Source organism: Kogia breviceps, chromosome 1, assembly GCF_026419965.1.
Source record: "Kogia breviceps isolate mKogBre1 chromosome 1, mKogBre1 haplotype 1, whole genome shotgun sequence".
Lineage (NCBI taxonomy): Eukaryota > Metazoa > Chordata > Mammalia > Artiodactyla > Physeteridae > Kogia > Kogia breviceps.
In genome coordinates, this window is record NC_081310.1 from 126,928,212 (window position 1) to 126,950,031 (window position 21,820).

The 21,820-nt window shown below is 37.0% G+C and overlaps 1 protein-coding gene across 4 annotated transcripts in view; it reads left to right on the forward strand.

Annotated features, from left to right (window-relative positions):
- Positions 1–21,820, forward strand: part of ZNHIT6 (zinc finger HIT-type containing 6) — a 64,194-nt gene that overhangs the window by 34,883 nt on the left and 7,491 nt on the right. For all 4 annotated transcript variants that reach the window (XM_059061544.2, XM_067043594.1, XM_067043602.1 and 1 more), the window contains 2 exons: positions 468–545; positions 17,486–17,610. In XM_059061544.2, the coding sequence (XP_058917527.1) occupies positions 468–545; positions 17,486–17,610 (203 nt within the window). The remainder of the gene's footprint in view (positions 1–467; positions 546–17,485; positions 17,611–21,820) is intronic.

Sequence of the window (21,820 nt, forward strand, 5' to 3'; positions counted from 1 at the left end):
TAAAATTTGAAACTGGGTGGATTCTGAAGTGTCTGATTCAGTTCTAGTTAAATCTCATCTTCTACTTTTCATAGAAAGTAGTGCCCAGACTCAAACAAATCCATGTCACATATCAAGCGGTGTCTTTGGGACCGCTACCAGAGTTGAGTTTCTTTTCCTCTTATTACCGATAATCTGATTGTTATCGCTGGTCATATATTTAACAAGAGACAAAATACCTGCCACCAAATTGGATACATTTTTTAAAAATAAATAAATTAGCAAGATTAATCTGTACAGAGAGAAGAAAGATAATTTTTAAAAGAGATCCTTGGTTGGAAAATATCTTTAACACCTTTTCTGTGCTTGGATAGATAGATTTTAAGTATTATTATTAACTACTCATAGATGCTTAGTTTCCATAGGCACAGTTTTAAAATACACTAAAGATCAGTTTTGCTTCCTTTAATATGACATTTTTATTTCAGGTTGAAAGCCTACATTCACTCTCAGACTGGGGTCCGAATTTTAATGAAGGTAGAAAATATGCAGCAAAATTTAGTAAGGTAAAATTGCTTCCCTCTCCATTTCTTTAAATGTTTTCTAATTCTGTAATATAATTAAGAAGCTTGCTTAGCTTAAGTGGCTAGTTATTATACTAATTATATGGCAATCAACAAAGCCTAGGCTTTTAAAAATGACCTTCAAGGGCTTCCCTGGTGGCACAGTGGTTGAGAGTCTGCCTGCCGATGCAGGGGACACGGGTTCATGCCCTGGTCCGGGAGGATCTCACATGCCGCGGAGCGGCTGGGCCCGTGAGCCATGGCCGCTGAGCCTGCGCATCTGGAGCCTGTGCTCCGCAATGGGAGAGGCCACAACAGTGAAAGGCCCTCATACTGAAAAAAAAAAAAAAAAAAAAATTCCTGTGATGAACTGACCATTGTATATATCACAGTGGAAAGAACTCTACGTAGAAATGTGAAGAAAGCCAGGTTCTAACAAACTATGTGATTTGAGAGTTTTAATATCACTGGGCTCCCTGTTCCTTAATTAATGGAATGATGAAGTAGACTACACTAAAAGATCTCTGAGAGTCCCTGCAGTGTCTGCAGTTATGTGTCATTACATTGAATTGCAAAACCCTGATCTTTAATATCTGTGATGTTTTCCCCTTCTTCCAGCGTTTCACTAACAAAACTACTAGATCCAGTTCAGACTAGATAGGATTGGTCTCATCTGCTAGTAGAGCTTAGAGAGGTAAGCATCCAGGCTGTGAAAGCAGAGCTGGGTTTTGAATCCCAGCTCTGCCTGCTTCCAGTTATGTTAACTTGAGTAAATTACATAGCCTAACTTGCCTTCATTTCCTCATCTCTAAACCGGAGATGATGATAATCAGATTATCATGAGAGATTAAGATGATTATTTAGCACATGATAAGTGCATGCTTTTATTATTTCTATTACTATTACTACAATAGAAGATAAATGGATTCTTAAAAAACATCTTCTTCTAAAATTCAAGGAAACCAACGTTGTATGTGATAAAAAGTAAATGTAGGATACAGAATATTTTAAAGTTTATAATATAGGACAGACTGCATAGGCCCAGATAGCATTCATTTTTGACTTGGAAATATGTACTGTAAATCTACAAAGAGGGAAAGGCAATGGCAATCTCAGCTTGTCCTAGGAGACAGGGTTTTCTAGGAGAGTGGCAGAAATGCATGCAGCATGACATGACCCAGAGGGGAGCAGTTGGTAAAACTGTTTTGGGCAGTTGCATAGAAGGAAATCAGAACATAGAAAGACCAGAACACAGGAGGATACTAATAAGACTGGTAGGTTTTATTTTAACCAAGAACCAAAGAGAATAAACCTTCACCAAAACACAGGTTAAAGGAGCGTACTGCAGTGAAGATCAGATGACCTAATTCTAGACACTCAACTTCCCTGGGCTTCATGTCCCTTTAAGTTCCTTTACTTTTTCTTATTTTATGACTTTCCTTCTTTAGGAACCCAAAAAGGACTTTGGTTGGACCTTGAGTTAACCTTATTAATCCCCGAAGGGGAGGGAATGATAGATGAATAAAGTAAAAGATAAGTGGTATTGACTTTAAGGAATACCTAGAATAGGCTGTTTTGTTACTAAACCTGAGCCAAACTTAGCAACATGAAAAGTACTCTGACTTTACCTTATCTATGTAGAAAACATGTCCTCCATATTTCCCCATTTGAGTTGTTTACTTGAACTCAATGACATATAAAAATACCATCAAAGAAGAGGAAGCAGAAGTTTACAACCAAGATCTAAGAATTTTGTATTTAAAAATTGCCACCCTATTTAACTTTGACTAGTGATGTTGTCACTTTAAGGCGATAATAATGTTAGAAACTCCAATTGAGGTAGCTTTTATCATGAAGGTGGACCTAAGTTGAGTAAGGTACATCCTTATATTTCTGACTGTTCAGTCAGCCTTAAGGTATAGTTATCCTAATTTCTACAAAACGTCCCAGTTTTATTAGGATTTTCTAATCATGAATAATGAAATTAGATACTATGGAGATACATTTAGAAATAGATTTTTTTTAATTAAAGATTTTTAAACCAGTGTCCACCAGATAGTACATTCATAGATAGGCTAAGATGAGCATTCATATTTGATTGTATGCTTAATCACAGTTATATCATTAAAGGAAAGTACATTCAGAGAACATCTAAGTAAGATTATTATAGGTTATAAAATGGGGGCTTCTAATTTAAGATAAGGAGGATTTTATTATTTCCTGAAAAGTACTTAGAAGGTAGAACCATGTATTTTCCTTGTGGCTTTCTGATTTTAAATGTATCATATGATTTATAGCATTCCAGTAACTTCAGAGTAGAGTCTTTTTACCAAATACTTGGTATTGCCAATTTCCAGTGGTTGTGTTTTCCATTCTTGAAGGGTTTATGACAATTGTCCCATAATATACCTGATCAGCTAGAGCAATCTTAAATGTTTCCCAGGCTTTAGCTTTGCCATATACAACTTCTATTTTTAGGTTTAGGTGATCATAGAATGTATGTCTAACTCTGAAGAATTTGTTGCTGATCTATTTTGGAGTTTTCTTTCCAGAATACACAGGGTTTGAACTTGTACCTTCTTATAAAAGTAAATATGTCGGGCTTCCCTGGTGGCGCAGTGGTTGAGAGTCCGCCTGCTGATGCAGGGGACACGGGTTCGTGCCCTGGTCCGGGGAGATCCCACATGCCGCGGAGCGGCTGGGCCTGTGAGCCATGGCCGCTGAGCCTGTGCGTCTGAAGCCTGTGCTCCGCGACGGGAGAGGCCACAACAGTGAGAGGCCCGCATACCGCAAAAAAAAAAAAAAAAAAAAAAAAAACAAAGTAAACATGTCTTCTTAAGTAAATCCATTCATTCATTCAGCAAACACTTAGTACCCATTGTGGTCCAAGTGTTGTTCAAGACATTAGGCTGATAGCAGCAAGCAAAACCATTCCTGTCTCTGTGAAGCTTACATTCCCAGTGGAGGAGAATTCATGTAAGGTACCCTCTTGACACATCATTTCTCACCAGCTTTCTGTTCTCAGAAAGTAAATGAGTGTTTTGAGGCAGAAAAGCCTGTGTTGGTAACACCAAGCACCCTGATCAGAGGCAGCCATTGTATTGATGCTAACTTAAGTTATTACTGAAAAGTTAGAATACTCCCAGCTTTGATACTGTCCATTTAATTGTAATTTTTCGAATCTATTGAATTTTAGACCTATGTTTTACTTATTAATGGAATCATTTATTTTTCATGAAGAAATTCAGATACATTTTTATGTTTACTTTGCTGCTTTGATGTTTATATAAGATCCTGATTTTGATAAAGATGTGGTTTAAGCTATTGTGGGATGATTCTTTCCAAGTTTACTCAAAAGCCATTAATTAAGCACATTTACTCTCCTAGGCATATAAATAAAAATTGGGGTTTGTACAAGACTGAGTAGGGTACAGTTCTGTTGTAGCAGAGAAAACAGACATGAAAGTAAAGGTGACTGGGATACCTGGCATGGATCTGTCTTCTGAGAGATGGAGGTAAGGCCTGGAGAGGCTTAGGGCACATTGAGTTTCAAATAGAAGTGGCATCATTTTCTCAAATGTTATTTTCAAAAGGAATGGCCTTTCTATACTAATCCCTTATTACTAGCCTCCCTTCAGAGTAAGATTATATTGCATTCCAACAAGAAATAGTAAATCCTTTCAGAATACGTAATCTGTGGAGAAGTAGACCTTATTTTACTTTAAGAGGTTCCAGGTTAGACTTTGTAGACCAAAAGTTTTACCATTACAAATACTAAATTTATTAAATCACTACTTCTCAAACCTAATACAAATTATGAGATGTTCCAAAATAACCTTTTTGCTCTTATCCAAAAACCTACATCAAAGTAGATTTTCTGTAAATTTGAAATAATGTTATAAATTTGATGCAGACCTTGGAAAGTTACTAAGTTTCTGTTTTCCCATCTGAAAGTGGGGATCAAGACAAAGGTATTGCACTGTTGTGAAGATTGCTTTCAGATAATGCATGTCAGCTACTTAGTATGGTACCAGGCACATAGCAAATCACTCTCAGTAAATATGTATTATTCATGTATTACAAGTTGCAACATTTAGGTCAGCATCTTGCTGAGTTGACTCAATGAATGTAAGAGTTTTTGTTGTTTTAATCCTAGAAATTACCTTTCTTAGTATCAATAAAAGGAGGAAATCTATTTTTTAAAAAAAGTTCTGTGTGGCTGGCAGTTGACTTATGCATTACTTTTTGAAAAATAATGGCTTCTTTCAGCCAAATGATTTCTTATACTTCTGGGAAGTACTCTAAGTTCAATATTAGCTATGCTCCCAACAGGTCACTCACCACTAACCACAAGGGGGCAGATACCCAATCATGTTAGTTTACATTTCTTTTGACATAAATTAGTATTGGAAGAATATGAAGCTTCAGGGGCTACTTTATTTAAGATGTCATCAACTGTTTTCTCTGTACAAATGACTCCCAAATCTAGAGATATTTTCAACCTTTCTCCCAGACTTCAAATCTTAGTTTGCATGTATCTTCACTACACATCTCATTAAATCTTAAACTCAACATATTTAGATCTCATCACACCACATCCATTTGTTCCTAGTGTGTGTTTCTGTGTGTGTTGTTTTAAATGAGGATTAAATGGACTGCTGATGTTCCTGACATCTTGTAAACAGTCAATAAATATTGACAGTCATTCCTTGTTATTGTCACTGTCATTTTTCTTGTAAGCAAGGCATATGACCTTAGAGCCATCTTTCACTTCTCCCTCACCACCCTGCCTTACGTGGTCAGCCTCCATATGAGCCTTCTGTATGTTCTCTCCATTCTTTTGAGGAGATTATTGTTTATCAGTGTCTACAGTGGCGCCTACCCCTTCCCCCCAACTGGATGTAATCCTTATCCTTTGAGCCTCAAAAACTTCTCATAGGTTCCTGCAATCCCGTCTTATATTTTATCCCAATAAAACATCCCATATGGGCTTCCCTGGTGGCGCAATGGTTGAGAATCCGCCTGCCGATGCAGGGGACACGGGTTCGTGCCCTGGTCCGGGAAGATCCCACATACCGCGGAGTGGCTGGGCCCGTGAGCCATGGCCGCTGAGCCTGTGCATCCGGAGCCTGCGCTCCGCAAAGGGAGAGGCCACAACAGTGAGAGGCCCATGTACCACAAAAAAAAAAAAAAATCCCATATGATGATAAACTCCCTTTTGAAGACGGTGGCTGCCTTAGGCATCTTCATCTTTATATTTCCTGCAGTGCTTAGTCAGTGACTTTCCCATAATAGTAATTCAGTTTTAATTTTTTTAATAAGTAGTGTACTAATGCACTTAAATATATGTGTGCCTGCTATGTGCTAGGCGTTGATACCACTTTAATACTCTAAAGCAGGGTTCGGACAGCTTTTTTGCAAATGGCCAGACAGTAAATATTTTTGGCCTTGTGGGCCATACAGTTGCAGTTGTCAATCCACCATTGTAGCACATAAACAGCTATAGTCAATACATAAATGAATGGGCATGACTGTAAGACTTTATTTACAAAAACAGACAATGGGCGGGATTTGGCCTGCTGACCATAGTTTGCCAATACCTGCAGGCTTCAATTCTCAGTATGTAAAATGAAAGAGAGAGAGAGAGAGAGATTATTAAAACAACCACCAAGTATAATTTAAAGTTTCTTCATGGATACACGCATATGTATGGCTGAGTCGCTTTGCTCTGCACCTGAAACTATCACAACATTGGTAATCGGCTATATTCCAATATAAAATTAAAAGTTAAAAATAAATAAATAAATAAAAGTCTTCACAGTCCATTAAAAACAAATTAATTAAAGTTTCTTCAGAAAAAGTAGCACCTGTTCAGAGAACAGGCTTTTTGATATGTAACCTTGACCTAAAGTATCAATGGATTAAGATTGATCAAGTCTTGAACCTGCTGTATAAAAACTAAATAAAATAAAATTCAAAAATTCCAAAAAAAAAAGATTGATTGTCTTTATTTTTCATTTATTCAGATAATATTCATTGAGTACCTTCCATGTGCCAGCACAGCACTAAGCACTAGGAACACATAGACATCTAAAAGACTAGCCCTCAAGATGCTCACAATCAAGGAGGGGAGATAGGTGTGTGGTAATGTTACAATAGATATGTTTAATATATATGGCATAGCAGGTGACCAGTGGAAAACACGGGCATCTTTGCATGTCAGTTTTTGATTGATGCACAGACCAGTTGCCTTTACTCTACTTCCAAAAATTGGCATATAGAGCCAAGAGTTGAGACTTTAAACCCAAGCCAAATTAAAGCATTATCTAAGCTTTGATTTCATGAACATCACAGAAGATTATTACTCTTTTTGTGGGGACTACCCTATCGTACTTGCAGTTTCTATTAGTTGTTTCCTACTGTGCTGATTGTAGTTAATAATTTTGGAACACTATTTTCTTGTTTTAAAAAAGGCAACCAGCAAAAGAATGAGCTATTTCTCTTGGATGATTTTATTTCCGTGCTGAGAGGATTTTTTAAAAATAAAAAACCAAGGTTACTTTATTTTCTTTGGATCTGTAACATGCAGTATTTAAAAATCATTCACTCTGAAGTTAAGAGGTACGACACTTTTTCCTACGCCCTTTTAGAGAAATTGGTTTCTCTAAAGGCCTCAAGTAAGACCCACCTGATGTCTTTGTGACTTTTGCTAACACCCACCCACCAGCAAGCAAAGACCCCCTTCTACCTTAAAGCAGAGTGACCTCCCAGTTCACGTTACTTGCTCAGATTCTGACTTCCTAGAGTCTCAACTCTGCCTGCAAGATACCACCTCTCAGCCTTTGTTGATTCTAAGAGTCTAGTCTCTTGCCTGCCTCACCTCGTAGTCCTGCCAGGTCCCTCCTTGCTTGTCACCTAGCCCATACCCCTACTGGCCGATTTTGCTACCTTACCATAAGCATCTCTTCTACTAATCATTTAACCTGTATTTCTTTTCTCAGAACATTGTTTCTCAGATTTCAGTGTTGATCATAATTATCTAGGACAGATGAAAATGTCGATTTTCAGCCCACCCTCAGAGTTTTTGGTTTAGACAATCTTACCTAGTACCCAGAAAGCTGCATTTGTTAAAGTCTCTGCCTCCTGAGGGACCCTGATATAAGTTATCCCTGGGACCACACTTTGAGAAACACTGCCGAGGATGATAAAATCCTTGAGGACATTTTTGGATCCCATACAAGTGTCTAACATGTTTTCTATATAATAAATATTTGGTAGATGTTTATTCAGTTGAGTTGTTGAAGTTGTGTAAAGAAATATGTCATTTAATATTAGGATGAATTTTTGAAGTCAAATGTCTACAACCTTAAAGATACTAGTCTGTACCCTTTGCCTAATTAAACTGGAAGTAGAAAATTAAGTCTTATTTCAGGCTTACAGAGAATGATTGAAAAGTATATTTAAAGATACTCTAAATAGGAAATTTTTAATATATATGTTAAAAGTTAGGATTTTTTAAAAAAATATCCTGCCACTAGAACTGAAGACCTTGGAAGTTAAGATTATTTTGATAATAATGGTACAGAATTAAATATATGTTAGAGAACATTAAAGGAATTCCAGAATTTCTAAGAACAGCATTAACTACTTTCAGATGCCTTGTCTTATGTAAATAGCCAGAGACCATTTCTGCCTTTTAGTTAGATCCCTTGAAAATAACTGATGAAGGAAGGGTTAGTGAATAACAGCAGTGTGCTCTCTAGATGAGATTACTTAAACTTTCTTTTGCTTTCCTTCTGGAATTTAATTCTAGTAATGAGTTCTGCAGGGATAAATGGGGAGATCACTTAATGTAAGAGTCAGTTGTAAACAGCCTTGCGTGTAGTAGAAGATGCCATCATCAGCACTCACCCGTCACATTAAGAAATGCATTTCCAGTAAAGTTTTACTATAAATGTTTGTAATATATTTGTGTTTTGATCACTTTTGTACTAATAATAATTACTCAATCCAGAAGAAATTTTAACATTTAAAGCCTTAAGGTCATAGGTAATAAAATTAAATTTTTAGCTTACATACACATTTTTGTTACAGAGAAGTGTGATTGGGCTATAAGTAAAAGGTTTTCAAGCGTAAATGTATCAGTATTTAGGATAAAATTCTGTGGAGAATTGGAGTGGAAATACAATCAAGGAGAAAAGGAAACTATATAAGATTTCTAACTATTGAGGAAGAACTTGTTCATATAGTTTTTAAATTGATGATACTGGTACCATTCCCGTTTTACTTAGATTCTAGTGAATTTTTATAAAAGTGATGTAGGGCTCCCCTGGTGGCGCGATGGTTGAGGGTCTGCCTGCCGATGCAGGGGACACGGGTTCGTGCCCCGGTCCAGGAAGATCCTACATGCCGCGGAGCCTGCACGTCCGGAGCCTGTGCTCCACAACGGGAGCGGCCAAAAAAAAAAAAGTGATTAACATTTTCATTCTAAACCATCAATATTTACACTACACCATAAATTATGTTCTTTATATCTATTTTAACTTGTGAATAAAGACTTTAAACGAAATTTCAGATGTCTGTTTTAAAATGTACAAAAGTGTCATTGTTTTCTGAAATTATTTTAGGTTAGGTATAAGCAGGAAAGTGTGAAGAACCTGAATAAGTTTTGCCAAATACACACACAAAAAAATGTTTGCTGCAAGGGTGATTTAAAATCGGGGTTAAATCTAGAGGCTGATGGATGTATTTATGGAACATAATAAGTATTAATGACACCCTCTTATTGAGTGTCTCCTACTGTTTTTTATGTACTTTGTTAAGCATTTTATATACATTATGTTACACTGTACATACATTATACATTATAAATATGTTTAGTTGCACGGAGAGCCCTGACTGCAGCTTTTTAACCACTAACTGGTGAAACCTAGATCCAAACCTAGGCCCACCTGTCTCCAAAGCCTTTGCAATATAGCACATGCCTCTCAGAGCCATAAATGACCACAGTGCATGTTCTTAGATTATGTGGAACCCAACCCCAGTTCTTTGTTATCCCTCTTTGGGATTATTGATTATTTTCCAAAATGAGAATCAAGATCAGGATGAGTACATGTTCAAAGTGGTCTTAACCTTTGACCACATTTTGGGCATAGACTCTAGAACAAAGGAAGCAAGGGATCATTTAAGGACTAGAAAATGTGAGAATCCACCTGAAGAATGTCCACACACATAAAGTATGTAGAGTAGGGTGCTAAATACTTTTATCATCTCAGAGATGACACGTCCAGTGATGGAATGGGTTTCATGTGTGGCATTCTGCTCGAGGCAGTTTTATGATAAGACTTGTAAACTTAGCTCTAGGGAAGCTGAAGCTCTACTAGCTGGCAGAGCTGGGTGAGTGAAGTTTCAGCTGCTGTGAACTTGAGAAATTTAATTTGAGAGGCTGTACTGAAAAGTAGATCCAAAGTGATATGGTGGTCAAATTCTTAACAGATTATGAAGACTACAGTTTCCATAGTAATGATCTCATTTCAAATATGTACTATTTTGATTATTGATTAAGGGAATTATGTAAAATATAAAATGAGAGTTTAAAAACTTGGAAAATAAATTTTAACCCTCAACTTAATGTTAATCCACTAAATTTATTCATTCTAGTTATGTTACATAATAATTTATATCTAACTTTGTATACTCTTTGGAGAGAGTAATGACATAATTAATTGAAATTTCTAGGTGATTCAGATACTTCATTTTAGCCAAAGTGCTTCACCTCTTCAACCAGACCTCTCACTGAAATTTATACGTACCAAAACTGTATGAATTCTATGTGTATTCCCATATCCTCTACCTTGTATAGGTACTTTCTTCCTAGAAAGCCTTCATCTTTTCATCTCTAGTGAATACCTAATAGTTCACCATTGTATTCCCAGTTCCTAGAACAGCATCTGGTACATGGTAGACCTCCCTCAGTAAATATGTGTTGAGTGAGGAATAAGCAAACAAAAAAGAGTTGACTGAAGAACTCAAAAGTGGCTTTACAGTCCTAACTCTGCATCTCCTTGAGCAACCCTGAGTGAGATACTTCTCAGGGCTTCAGTGCCCTCACCTGGAAGTCAAAAAAAAGTAGAATAAGTTCTTTCTAACTCTAAAATAATATAATTCTATGGTGTAGTTAATTCATGAACTATTTAACTAACATTTAAGCAAAAGTTTTTCTGAGGAACATGATCATATTTTCCAAAGTGATACTTCCTAATAAAGACTGAAAATGTAAGAGTCTGTACTGATCAGACTCTTGCATTTAGTCTAGCACCAGAGCAAGCATATGTTTGGTTAACAAGAGTAAGGCTAATTAAAATTTCCTGTGTTAATTAGGAGACAATCCATGGAGGAGGAGGGATTTTAATAACCAATTGAGGGAGAGAGAGCGAGCTAGAGTGAGCAAATGAAGTGCCTAGATATTATAGGCACTATTGTATTTGAAAGAACATTTGGAGGTGAATAAGGGACAAGAAAGAAGGCTTATTGAGTATCTACTTAGCTTTAGATTTCTATCCTGACATTTGTACCAATGAAATGTGATAGTTTGTTTGTTGACTGGCACTCCCAATAAAATGTGGGGTTTATTTCTATGAACTTCCATTACCTAGCAGACTATCTGTATATGGTAGACACTAAATAAATATTTGAGGAATTGATTGATTAATGAAGCTAGGCACTGTTCACATTTTCACATGCATTAATTCTAATGAAGTACATACTGTATCTCTACAAGATAGGAATCTTAGGCTCTGAGAAATTGGCTTAGCCCAAAGAAACCAAGTACAGTTACAAAGCCTGGATTTGGACTCAGGTCTTTTTGGCTTCAAAGTTCATGCTTTTTCTACTAACTAGCCCATCATATAGATCATGAAGATAATCCCTGATAAGTATGTTATTTCCCTGCTAAAGGTGCTAAATTACCTTTGAAGTACAAAGTCTTCTTACTAATATCAGTTTGGCAAGTTACACTTTAGAAACATTTTCACCTGTTACACTTAATCTTTACAAGCTAGCTGATGAGTAGATAACCTTTCCATCATTATACTGATGAGGAAAACTGAGTACCTTTGAGGAGTCACAGCTTCAAAGGACCTGTGATAAGATTGGAACCCAAGCCTTCTGGATTTAAAAGTAATTGAGCCTACTAGTGAGGATTAGGAAAGCCTGAACAAATAGCACCTAGAACAAAAGCCTTGTAAGGCCCTCTTTAAAGCATGTTTTAAAATGTGTAATTGGTCACTTTATTTCACCTCATCCCATACCTTTTGTCATCAATAGACGGGATCATCTATCAGCGCATTTCTGACCCGTAGAGCTTTCTGAATGGAGGCATGTGTCTGTGCTACCCCACTCATGACTGGTGCCCCACGTCAAGCATGTGGAGCCCTCATTTACACATTTACATAAATTACATAAAAGTCCCAAAACAAAGTGCAGCAAACCACTAATTCAGTTACTGTTCGTTGTTTAATATGAAAACTAGAGAAATTAGGTAAGAAAAAATTTAGCTTTGACACAATCTACTTCTAATGTGACGTGGACGGTCTGAGTTGCAAAAATTGTCACACAGGAGTATTTGGAGAAATTTTAAATCATACTTTTTACTTGTAAACAGAAGAGTTAAAAAACTTTCTGACCCCTATACTTAGTTTGGTTTTATATGTTTTAGTTTGAATGTATGTATCTTTTTTTTTTTCGTTTTACGCGGGCCTCTCACTGTTGTGGCCTCTCCCATTGTGGGGCGTAGGCTACGGACGCGCAGGCTCAGCGGCCATGGCTCACGCGCCCAGCCGCTCCACAGCATGTGGGATTTTCCTGGACCGGGACACGAACCCGTGTCCCCTGCATCGGCAGGTGGACTCTAAACCACTGCACCACCAGGGAAGCCCAAATGTATGTGTCTTTTTTCTCCTATTCTGGGTCTTCATTAACAGTCTGGTTTCTTTCTTCCTTTTCATTTGGATTTTAAAAGCTAGTTTGTTCACTTAATCTGTTCTCTTTCTCCTCTATTAAAATAAGTTTAGTACTTTTAAATTACTTATTTTAAAGGAATTTGATAAGTATGAACCTAAAACATGTAGTTTATAATACATTCAGGAACCTTACTGAATTTAGTTAATACCAAGATGAGCCATACTTTATAAACGTTTAGCTATCGGATAACAGTAAACTGATTTATATTAAGGTTAAGTTTTTTAAACAGCAAGAGATTCAACTATGTACGTTTGGAATCAGTTAGTTGCACTTTTTTTTTTTTTTTTTTGCGGTATGCGGGCCTCTCATTGTTGTGGCCTCTCCCGTTGTGGAGCACAGGCTCCGGACGCGCAGGCCCAGCGGCCATGGCTCACGGGCTCAGTTGCTCCGCAGCATGTGGGATCTTCCCGGACCAGGGCACGAACCCGTGTCTCCTGCATCGGCAGGCGGATTCTCAACCACTGCGCCACCAGGGAAGCCCAGTTAGTTGCACTTTTAACCTAGAAACCTAAGTTAAGAAATAAATACAAACGACTATTAGGAATATTGGTTAAGTGCTGCCTTTGGCAGACAAATATCAAAACTTGTAGAATTTTAGAGCTGGAGGGATCTTGATGATCACCTCATCAAGATGAACTTATTTTGTAGTAGAAAAAAATTCTGTGGCGTAGGGATTGCTATTAGATTGTTAAATTTGGAGAATATTCAAATTTAGTTTAAGTATTTTATTAGGGGGTAGATGGGGAGATGATCTAAGGGGTGCCAGTGATCAGGTGGGAAATAGAATGGTTTGTGACTCTTTTTTTAATTCTCTGTCTCCTTTTGAGTTATGGGAAGTTAAAAAATAAATCCTAATTTGCTAATGAAGTGCAGAGAAAGAAGTTCAAGAACTTGGCCAGTTTCTTTGAAAGTTAGTAACAGAGCCAAGATTAAAAGCATACCCTTGAAGTATCAAGATGACTTTTATTTGTATAATGTCAAACACTGTAACACCTGTTTAGCCTACTGAGCTGTGCTGCCCTTACAACACCCCTGTGAAACTGCCTGGAGCAGGGTCAGCTAGTGAGCCTGTGAGAATAAGCAAGTGAAATAACAAGAGGAAATGTCTGAGAGGGTCCCTAAGGGTAAAATAAAAGACAAATGTTGGTATCTTAATTCTTTCAAACCCAAGTAGTTTGTCTTGTGGTAGCAGAGCCCTTTTACTAATGGGAACACCAGAGTTCCTGAAAATTTCAGAAGAAGACAAAGCTGCCCCTTAGGATTCAGTGACTTAATGACTTGCAAAGGAGCTAACACCTGAATGTTTTGGGCAATGCCAAGCTGGACTGTACACCTTGCCTCAAGATAATGGAAACAGGAGGATTCAAAGTAGTTGTAGCCTCTTGGAATGTAAATGTAATATAAAATAATATAAAATAATTTAAAAATGAAAGTTATATGGAAAGTTGTAAGGCTACGGTTAAAATGCAGAGTTCATAAAAAGACGAATAAGTGTTTCAGTGCTTACATAAGAAGTGCCATTCTTTGTTACTGAAGAAGTTCAGTGACTTTGTCCTGAACTAAAGTTTCTGTAAGAATGCATTGTTTTTTTAGGTAAATACAACTGTAAAACTGTGTTCATGGCTTAAGTAAATGAGCTAACAGTTTCTGTGTTTTATCATTTAGCCCTCATAATAACTCTCTGAAATGATACTGTTGTTATCTCTACTTTCAAGCATGGAAACCAGGGACTAGAGAAGTTAAGTAACTTGTCCAGAATCGCAGACCAGTAAGTGATGGAGCCAGGACTTTAACTTGGTGTTAGACTCCAAATCCAAGCAACCACTAAAAGTTACTCCTTCCTTTAACTAAACCCCATGTCCACACAGTGTTACCCCATCTGTGTTTAATAGCCTTTCTTTATAAAACAGTTTACATAATTTACTTCTTAATTACTGGCAAATATTAATGGTAGACTAAGAGTAACCACTCCTAGTAGAAAAATCAGAGAAATTCAGATTTTTCATTTTAAAATTATCTAGTGAAGTCTGACCTGTTTTAAGTGACAGACTGGAAAGCTGAGGCCTTGAAGCTTATCAACACTCAATAGCAATATTGCTGTGATTAGAAGTTTACAACATCTTCGGATAAACACTAAATAAAATTCAGTGGTTCCCATTAAAACCACACAGCATACCAGATTTTCATTGCATTTGAGTGAAATATTTTAAAGTAATCATTATAAATTCTTACATAAATCTTTACATTCTAAATGCTTTGTACAGAGCCTGCATGGCATATAAAATAGGGACCAATTTTTTTAATAAAACAAGTGTAATTAATTATAGTTTTAAGATTGAAATAATATATAACTTATTACATGGTAATTTTTAAGAATCTCTGAATGTTCCTCTGCTGGGATCATATTTTGTATTATATCAGCATTAATATTAGGTTCTGATTACCATGTGGCTTTTGAAGAATTCTTTTTTTTTTTTATTATTTCAGCTTTGGAAATCTAGAGAAGCTTAACAAAGATTTAATATTTTAAAAAGAAATAAAATACCTAAAACATTAGCTATACACTGAAAATTATTTACAAAAAAAATGAAATAAGTGTTGATAGAAAACATTCTCTGATTTGGGAAAAGTTTCTTAATAGAAGCCTTATGATTCAGTTAAAATGCACAGAAGATAAGTTGCTACAAGTGTTTGTAGGATACCACTTGAAAAGTTCCTATTTGAAAATTCAGGTCTTGCTTTCTCTTAAGAAAAATTTAGTTATATCCACTTTATATTTTACTTTATAAGTTAACTTTATACTTTTATACATAATTCAGCCTCTTTCTTTTTTTTATAATCACTGCTAACTTTTTAAAAAACACTGCTTGTTTCAAAGGGAAATAATGTGTAAAAATGTGACACATTTAATCCTTGAATGCTGGAAGAACCACTTTTAAAGTATTGTAAGCACATCTGTATTATATTACACAGGGAAAAGAATGTATGCACTCTGTGGCCTATGGGCACGAGGGTGGCTGGTTTAGGAAAACTGAATATTTTGCATTTCAAGTTTCTTTTCCACATAAAAAAATATTCTATGATTCTAAAATGAAGAATTTAATTCCAGGAGTGGGGCATGTGGTCAGGCAAACAGGAGTAAAGTTTTGGTTTTACAGTCCTCTCACTTGTCACCCAGTTCTTAAAAAGAAATCAGTTTTTATAATGAGCTCGGCTTTGCATTATGTTAAGCACTTCTGCTTTCCCTTATTGGAAAAATATTGCACAGGACAGACTTAAAACACGGAGAAATCACTATACCAGGAGTTCTTAGTAAGTGTGCTGCATGTCTGAGTCAGCTGCAAGGTAAGGTGCAGATAATTTGTCACTAATTAAGATATATCAAAGTTTGTATGATTTACTCTTAAAATTACAGCAGATTCAAATGTATCCCGATGGTAACCTCACTCTTGATCACTGACTGGTATTCCAGTGTACTTTCTTGAGTGGAAGGGGAAAGGTTGGAGTTCCACCTGTCCGGCCTGGTATCCCTTGGGATGTATGTTTTGTGTGTGAATATCATCTGTCGTTGGTGGAGATGGAGAAAAAAAGTTGGAGAACTTCTGCACTACACTGGTGAAGGTGTTCTCTACTTTCTCCTCTTTGTCGTGACATGATAGTCACTTGCCAGCACATTCCCTTATGCAGCTCCTAGTGAGCTAGCTGAAATTCCACCCCTTTATTCCTACCTCAGAAAAGAAGCAAGGGAGAATGCTAGGGGCATGCAACTTTAATCAACTAAAAACAAAAAAAAATTTTTTTTTAAGTAATGACTTGAGAATTTCATACTTTTAAGGAGTATTACCGTCTAATTACCTGTGACACATTTACTGGCTATGTCATGATACCATGACAAATGAACTCCATATTTATTAAATTTTGTGCTTTTACCTCATTCATAAATTCAAACCTGTTTTTTTTTAATTTCAAAATAAAGGAAAGCCAAATTTAATTATATGGTAATATATATTTCCAGAAAGTATTTATAATTTAGAATTAAGTTTTTACAAAAGTATTTTGTAGCCATTTACCACCATATATTACTAGGAACTATCATGGGATAGTTGTTTGTTTTTTTGTTTTTTGGGGTTTTTTTCGTTACGCGGGCCTCTCCCGTTGCGCAGCGCAGGCTCAGCGGCCATGGCTCACGGGCCCATACGCTCTGCGGCATGTGGGATCTTCCCGGACCGGGGCACAAACCCAAACCCGCGTCGCCTGCATTGGCAGGCGGACTCTCAACCACTGCACCACCAGGGAAGCCCTGGTTTTTTTTAAGACTCAAACTAAATGTATTTCAGGAATTTGAATTTTTAGCTAGTCAATATTTTATCCAAGAAAAATTCATGACACATCAAATATAGATATTATATAAAAGTTAGCCTTTATCCCTTATTGATATGAAAATGAATGACATGTTCTAGAGCTTTCCTAATGTCAAATTATTTCATATACTTTTGATTTCGCTTTAGGACCTCTATAATAATAGCTCTTGGGCTTCCCTGGTGGCGCAGTGGTTGAGAGTCCGCCTGCCAATGCAGGCGACATGCGTTCGTGCCCCGGTCCGGGAGGATCCCACATGCCGCGGAGCGGCTGGGCCCGTGAGCCATGGCCGCTGGGCCTGCGCGTCCGGAGCCTGTGCTCCGCAACGGGAGAGGCCACAGCAGTGAGAGGCCCGCGTACCGCAAAAAAAAAAAAAAAAAAAAAAAAAGAATAATAGCTCTTTTACCTGATTTTCTTGGTAAAGTTACTGTATTATAAGGAAATAACTGTTGAATTAATGTCATCACCATTTAAAATTTTTTAATGTAGGGGACTCATTTTATTTACAAGTAATTTCAAATAAAATGGTATTTTTAATTTTTGTTTTGCTTTTTTACTATAAGATATTATGAAATGGATCCTGACAAAAGTCTCCTTGACAATTTGAGGAACAAAGTGATCATTGAGTACCCAACATTACATGTGGTATTAAAAGAATACAGTAATGACATGGAAGTTCTTCACCAAGGTAAGTGTAAATTTGTTCCTGTAATGCTTAAATAACTCTAGTGAACTGAAGCAATTACATTATTGTCTTTATATATTTTCCACTATATTACACACTTAACTGAATTTACTCTGTAACTACAGATAATACTGTAAAGAACCATATGATTAAGCTGTTGCTTCTATTGTGTTTCAGAGCATGTAAGCTTTTATCAACTTAAAATGAATGAATGGTTTGAATGTCTGGCTGTAAGAGGATATACTTTACCTTTTGGGAGTTTTGTGTGTTTTTGTCTTTTTTTTAAGGTAATAGTCTTCAAGTAACAGTCTGCCTATGATCAGATAAATTTACTCCCTAATTAAAACTCTTTAGAGATTCCTAAAATGAGAGATTACAAAACATTTTTAGTATTCTACCTTATAGAAAAGGGAAATGTTTCAAGGAACATTGTGTTTAAAATTTGGGCTGCATTTAGAATAAGCTGGTGCCATTGCCTTGACCCTTTATCTCCTTTTCTTTTAAACCAAGTGGTTTTACTTTCTCTGATTTTGTTTCCTTGGCTGTATTCCTTGGCATTTTAGTGATTCCTTAAAAGTAGATACTTTCCCCTCTTTGGTGAGTAGTGGAATTGGGAGGATTTATTAAAACCAGAAATGGTATATGTAAAATGTTAGTGTATAAAGTGACTTACCCATATCTGCAGTTACTGATTAAGCTAATTATGTTTCAGTATGTAAATTCTAGAGGATGAATAAAATTTTTAAATTACTTCTAAAAAGAGAGAAAGCTTACTTAACTCAAAACCATTAGATCGCACTTTCAGCTAAGAGTTATAGGTACAGGCCAAGTTTCATTGTAACAAACTCCAGAGGGTCATGGAATCCTTGGAATGGATTGAACTCTATTTTTTAAAATAATATCTTTTGAAATATGTGGTTCAGGTTTTATTGTTATACCATTATTATGGACTGTAATAGGCAGTCACCTTTGTTGTAAGGTCTTCTCTTTATGTGTGTTTGATAGCTTTTTTTCTTTGTGAAAGTTAATAGGAGAATTTTTTTTTTCCCTAAGTGGCGAAAATTTTGTCAGTGCCACAATTTGAAACCAGATTTTTAATTGGCACACACAGTTTCTAATAATCAATTATATGTCTCTAAATCTTTAGGTTAATTCTTTTTTTTTTTTAACATTTTGAATCAATTGATTTTTGGGGGGGCGGGCTGTGTTGGGTTTTCATTGCTGCGCATGGGCTTTCTCTAGTTGCGGTGAGCGGGGGCTACTCTTCATTGCAGTTCGCAGGCTTCTCGTTGTGGCTTCTCTTGTTGCGGAGCACGGGCTCTAGGTGCACAGGCTTCAGTAGTTGTGGCACGTGGGCTCAGTAGTTGTGGTTTGCGGGCTCTAGAGCTCAGGCTCAGTAGTTGTGACGCACGGGCTTAGTTGCTCCGCAGCATGTGGGATTTTCCCGGACCAGGGCTCGAACCTGTGTCTCTTGCAGTGGCAGACAGATTCTTAACCACTGTGCCACCAGGGAAGCCTAGGTTTATTCTTGACTTTATGTTTTTTACAATTTGAGAACATCCATTTTTATTTTCTCAAATTAAGTTAGAAATTTCAGTTCTAAATGACCAATTTCACTTTTCTTTAAAGCTGTGTAAAACCTTACTTTTTCCTTAATATAATTCACATGGCTCTCTCTCTCTAAATGTTGGTTTCAGGGAAAGTTGTTTAGTAATGTGGGTTACTAGCCAGAGCAAACATTGTCTGTGTAAATAACCACAGCACACACAGTTCCTCTTTCACCTTGTTTAGGAATGCACATTGAAGTAAAGTTTCCTGTCATGAAGCAAAAAGAAAAGACTACTTTTGTAGTGTACTTGGAACCTTATGAAGTAAAATTTGCTATTTCTTGGTGGGTATACGATGTTTGGCTTATTTACAGGAAGCTCAAGTGACTCGTGCTTTCGGTATAGAGGATCGTTTAGAGCTGCTGTGGCAAAGAACCAAAGAGGATCTAGCAGGACTTTAAGGACCATATCAGTGTTGTCACATAAATACACACACTTTAAAAATAATGCCAGGCCTTCCTGTAGATGCTTTTCTTTGTGTAAGCACTTCAAGTTGTCTGTTTCTTTGTCCATTCTCACAGCGTTGGATGTTCTGCAGGGTGGTCCCTTAATTCAGGGGGAGGGTTATATAAGAACAGGGCATTTTCTTTGGAAAGCCTTGAAATTCTTTCTCTCTCCAGAGGCAAAAATGTTGGATTTTGATCTTGAGTTCAGAGCAAAGGTGTCTCTCTTCTAGTTTGGGAAAAATGTGTTTCTGGACTGGGATTCAGTTGTTTTTCACACTTGATGATTGTTATAATGTTTGTTATAAATCTAGATTGCCATAGTTTATTTTTTCAAAAGTCTGCCTTTTTTGATGGGCAATAGACAAGTTTTGTTTGCTTGCTTTTTGCTTTTTACAGAATGGAAAGCGTTGACTGGAAAAGGTTAAGCAGTTAAGGTAACCCACTAGAGTGCTGCTCACCCACCTTGTATCAATCCAGTGGGAAGTGCTCAGAATGGTGTTACTTGTCTCACAGGTCCTTGTTTGCCAAGTTAGCTGGTAGATTTAAATGACACAATAAAAGCATCCTACATTTCAGTCTAAGGAAAAAAGAATGGAGTTCCATCAAAAGAAGAAAACTGGGCAGCTTCAGTAAGCAGTGAAAGGAAAGGTGTTTCCCAAACTGCAGTGCCAAACAGCACAAAGCCCATTAACTTAAAAATACCAGCAAAATAGTTGTCTCTGTTATTCTAATATAACTTAAAATTAGAAAATATCTCTGTCTTTTGAGGAGTCCAACCCCAAAATGATTACTTGAATTAGTGAAAATACTAGCATAACAGTTACTTACATATCAGTCTCTTCTTTTTTAACTTTTTTTGATTTTGGCCACGCCATGCAGCATGTGGGATTTTAGTTCCCTGACCAGGGATCGAACCTGGGACCTTGGCAGTGAGAGCATGGAGTCCTAACCACTGGACCGCCAGGGAATTCCCACTTGAGTCTATTCTTGGGCCAGTAAATCCTTTCATCCATTCTTCCTCTCTCCTCCCTCACTCCTGCTTACCCCCTCTTTTTCTTCCTTTCTCTTTCAGTGTGTGTGGGGGGGGGGCAGTGGGATGGGGATGGAGTTCAGGCACAAGAACACACATGTAAATGCTACAGTGCAATAGGTTCTATAATGGTTTCAGTGCAGAGAAAACCAGAGGAGAAAACAACTAGTAATATCATGGAGATACTTGAAGGACTCTGCTAGAGTTTATGATATTCCACAAGGATCAGGACCATATCTTGGATAGAACCAATTTCAGTACCTTCCTCATAAAAAGGACTCAATGGACACCAGTTTGGTTGCTGGTACAATTGTATGTCTAGCTACCATGGGCATACCCCAAGGAACTTGGCAACTGGAATATGAGGCAAGATCCAAGTTTATCGTTCTGGCATCGGCTCTTATTAGCTGGGTCCTTGGCATTCACTCTGCTTCTCTGAGCTCTATTTTCTTTATCTACACAATGGAGATAAAGGGCTATAAGTCTCAAGCAAAATAATCTCTATTTTAACCTTAATTTTCAAAGTGTTTATGTGTTATTTCCTTTTAGCTTCACTATACAGTGAAATAAGTGGAGCGGTTACTCTGCTTCTCCCATTTTGCAAATTGAAAAATAAACCTAAAATTTGGAGTAACTTACAGTTATATTGATACAGCATACATGCTACCCTGGGTGGGGATAGATATAGGAAAGAAAGGTCCAGTGTCTATCCTCAAGGAACTCTCAGTTTAGTTAGTGAATCATAGTCTTGCTGTAGTCAAGGCAGCTCCTTTAAAGGAGTTCCATTTCTGCTCTGAGTCTTCCTTCCTGTGAAAAGAAGGAGATGGAGATTAGCTAGTCTTCTGTCAGCCCACATTCACTCAACATATACTGACCCTCAATTTTAAGTTTAAAAAAAATCATGGAAAAAATTTATTCCAACCACACTTGGCCAGCCTCTGTGATAATAGTGGTCTATTCAGTGGCAAAAGTATCGGATCCTACCCACACTGTGAAGTGACCATTCCCAAGTCTTCCACAGAGTCAGGAAGGATGTTACCTCACAAAATATAATTGCCACTTTCAGACATCATTTCTCTAGTTATTGTGGCCAGAATTGTATATCCCAGCTGCCTGGGACATGACATGGT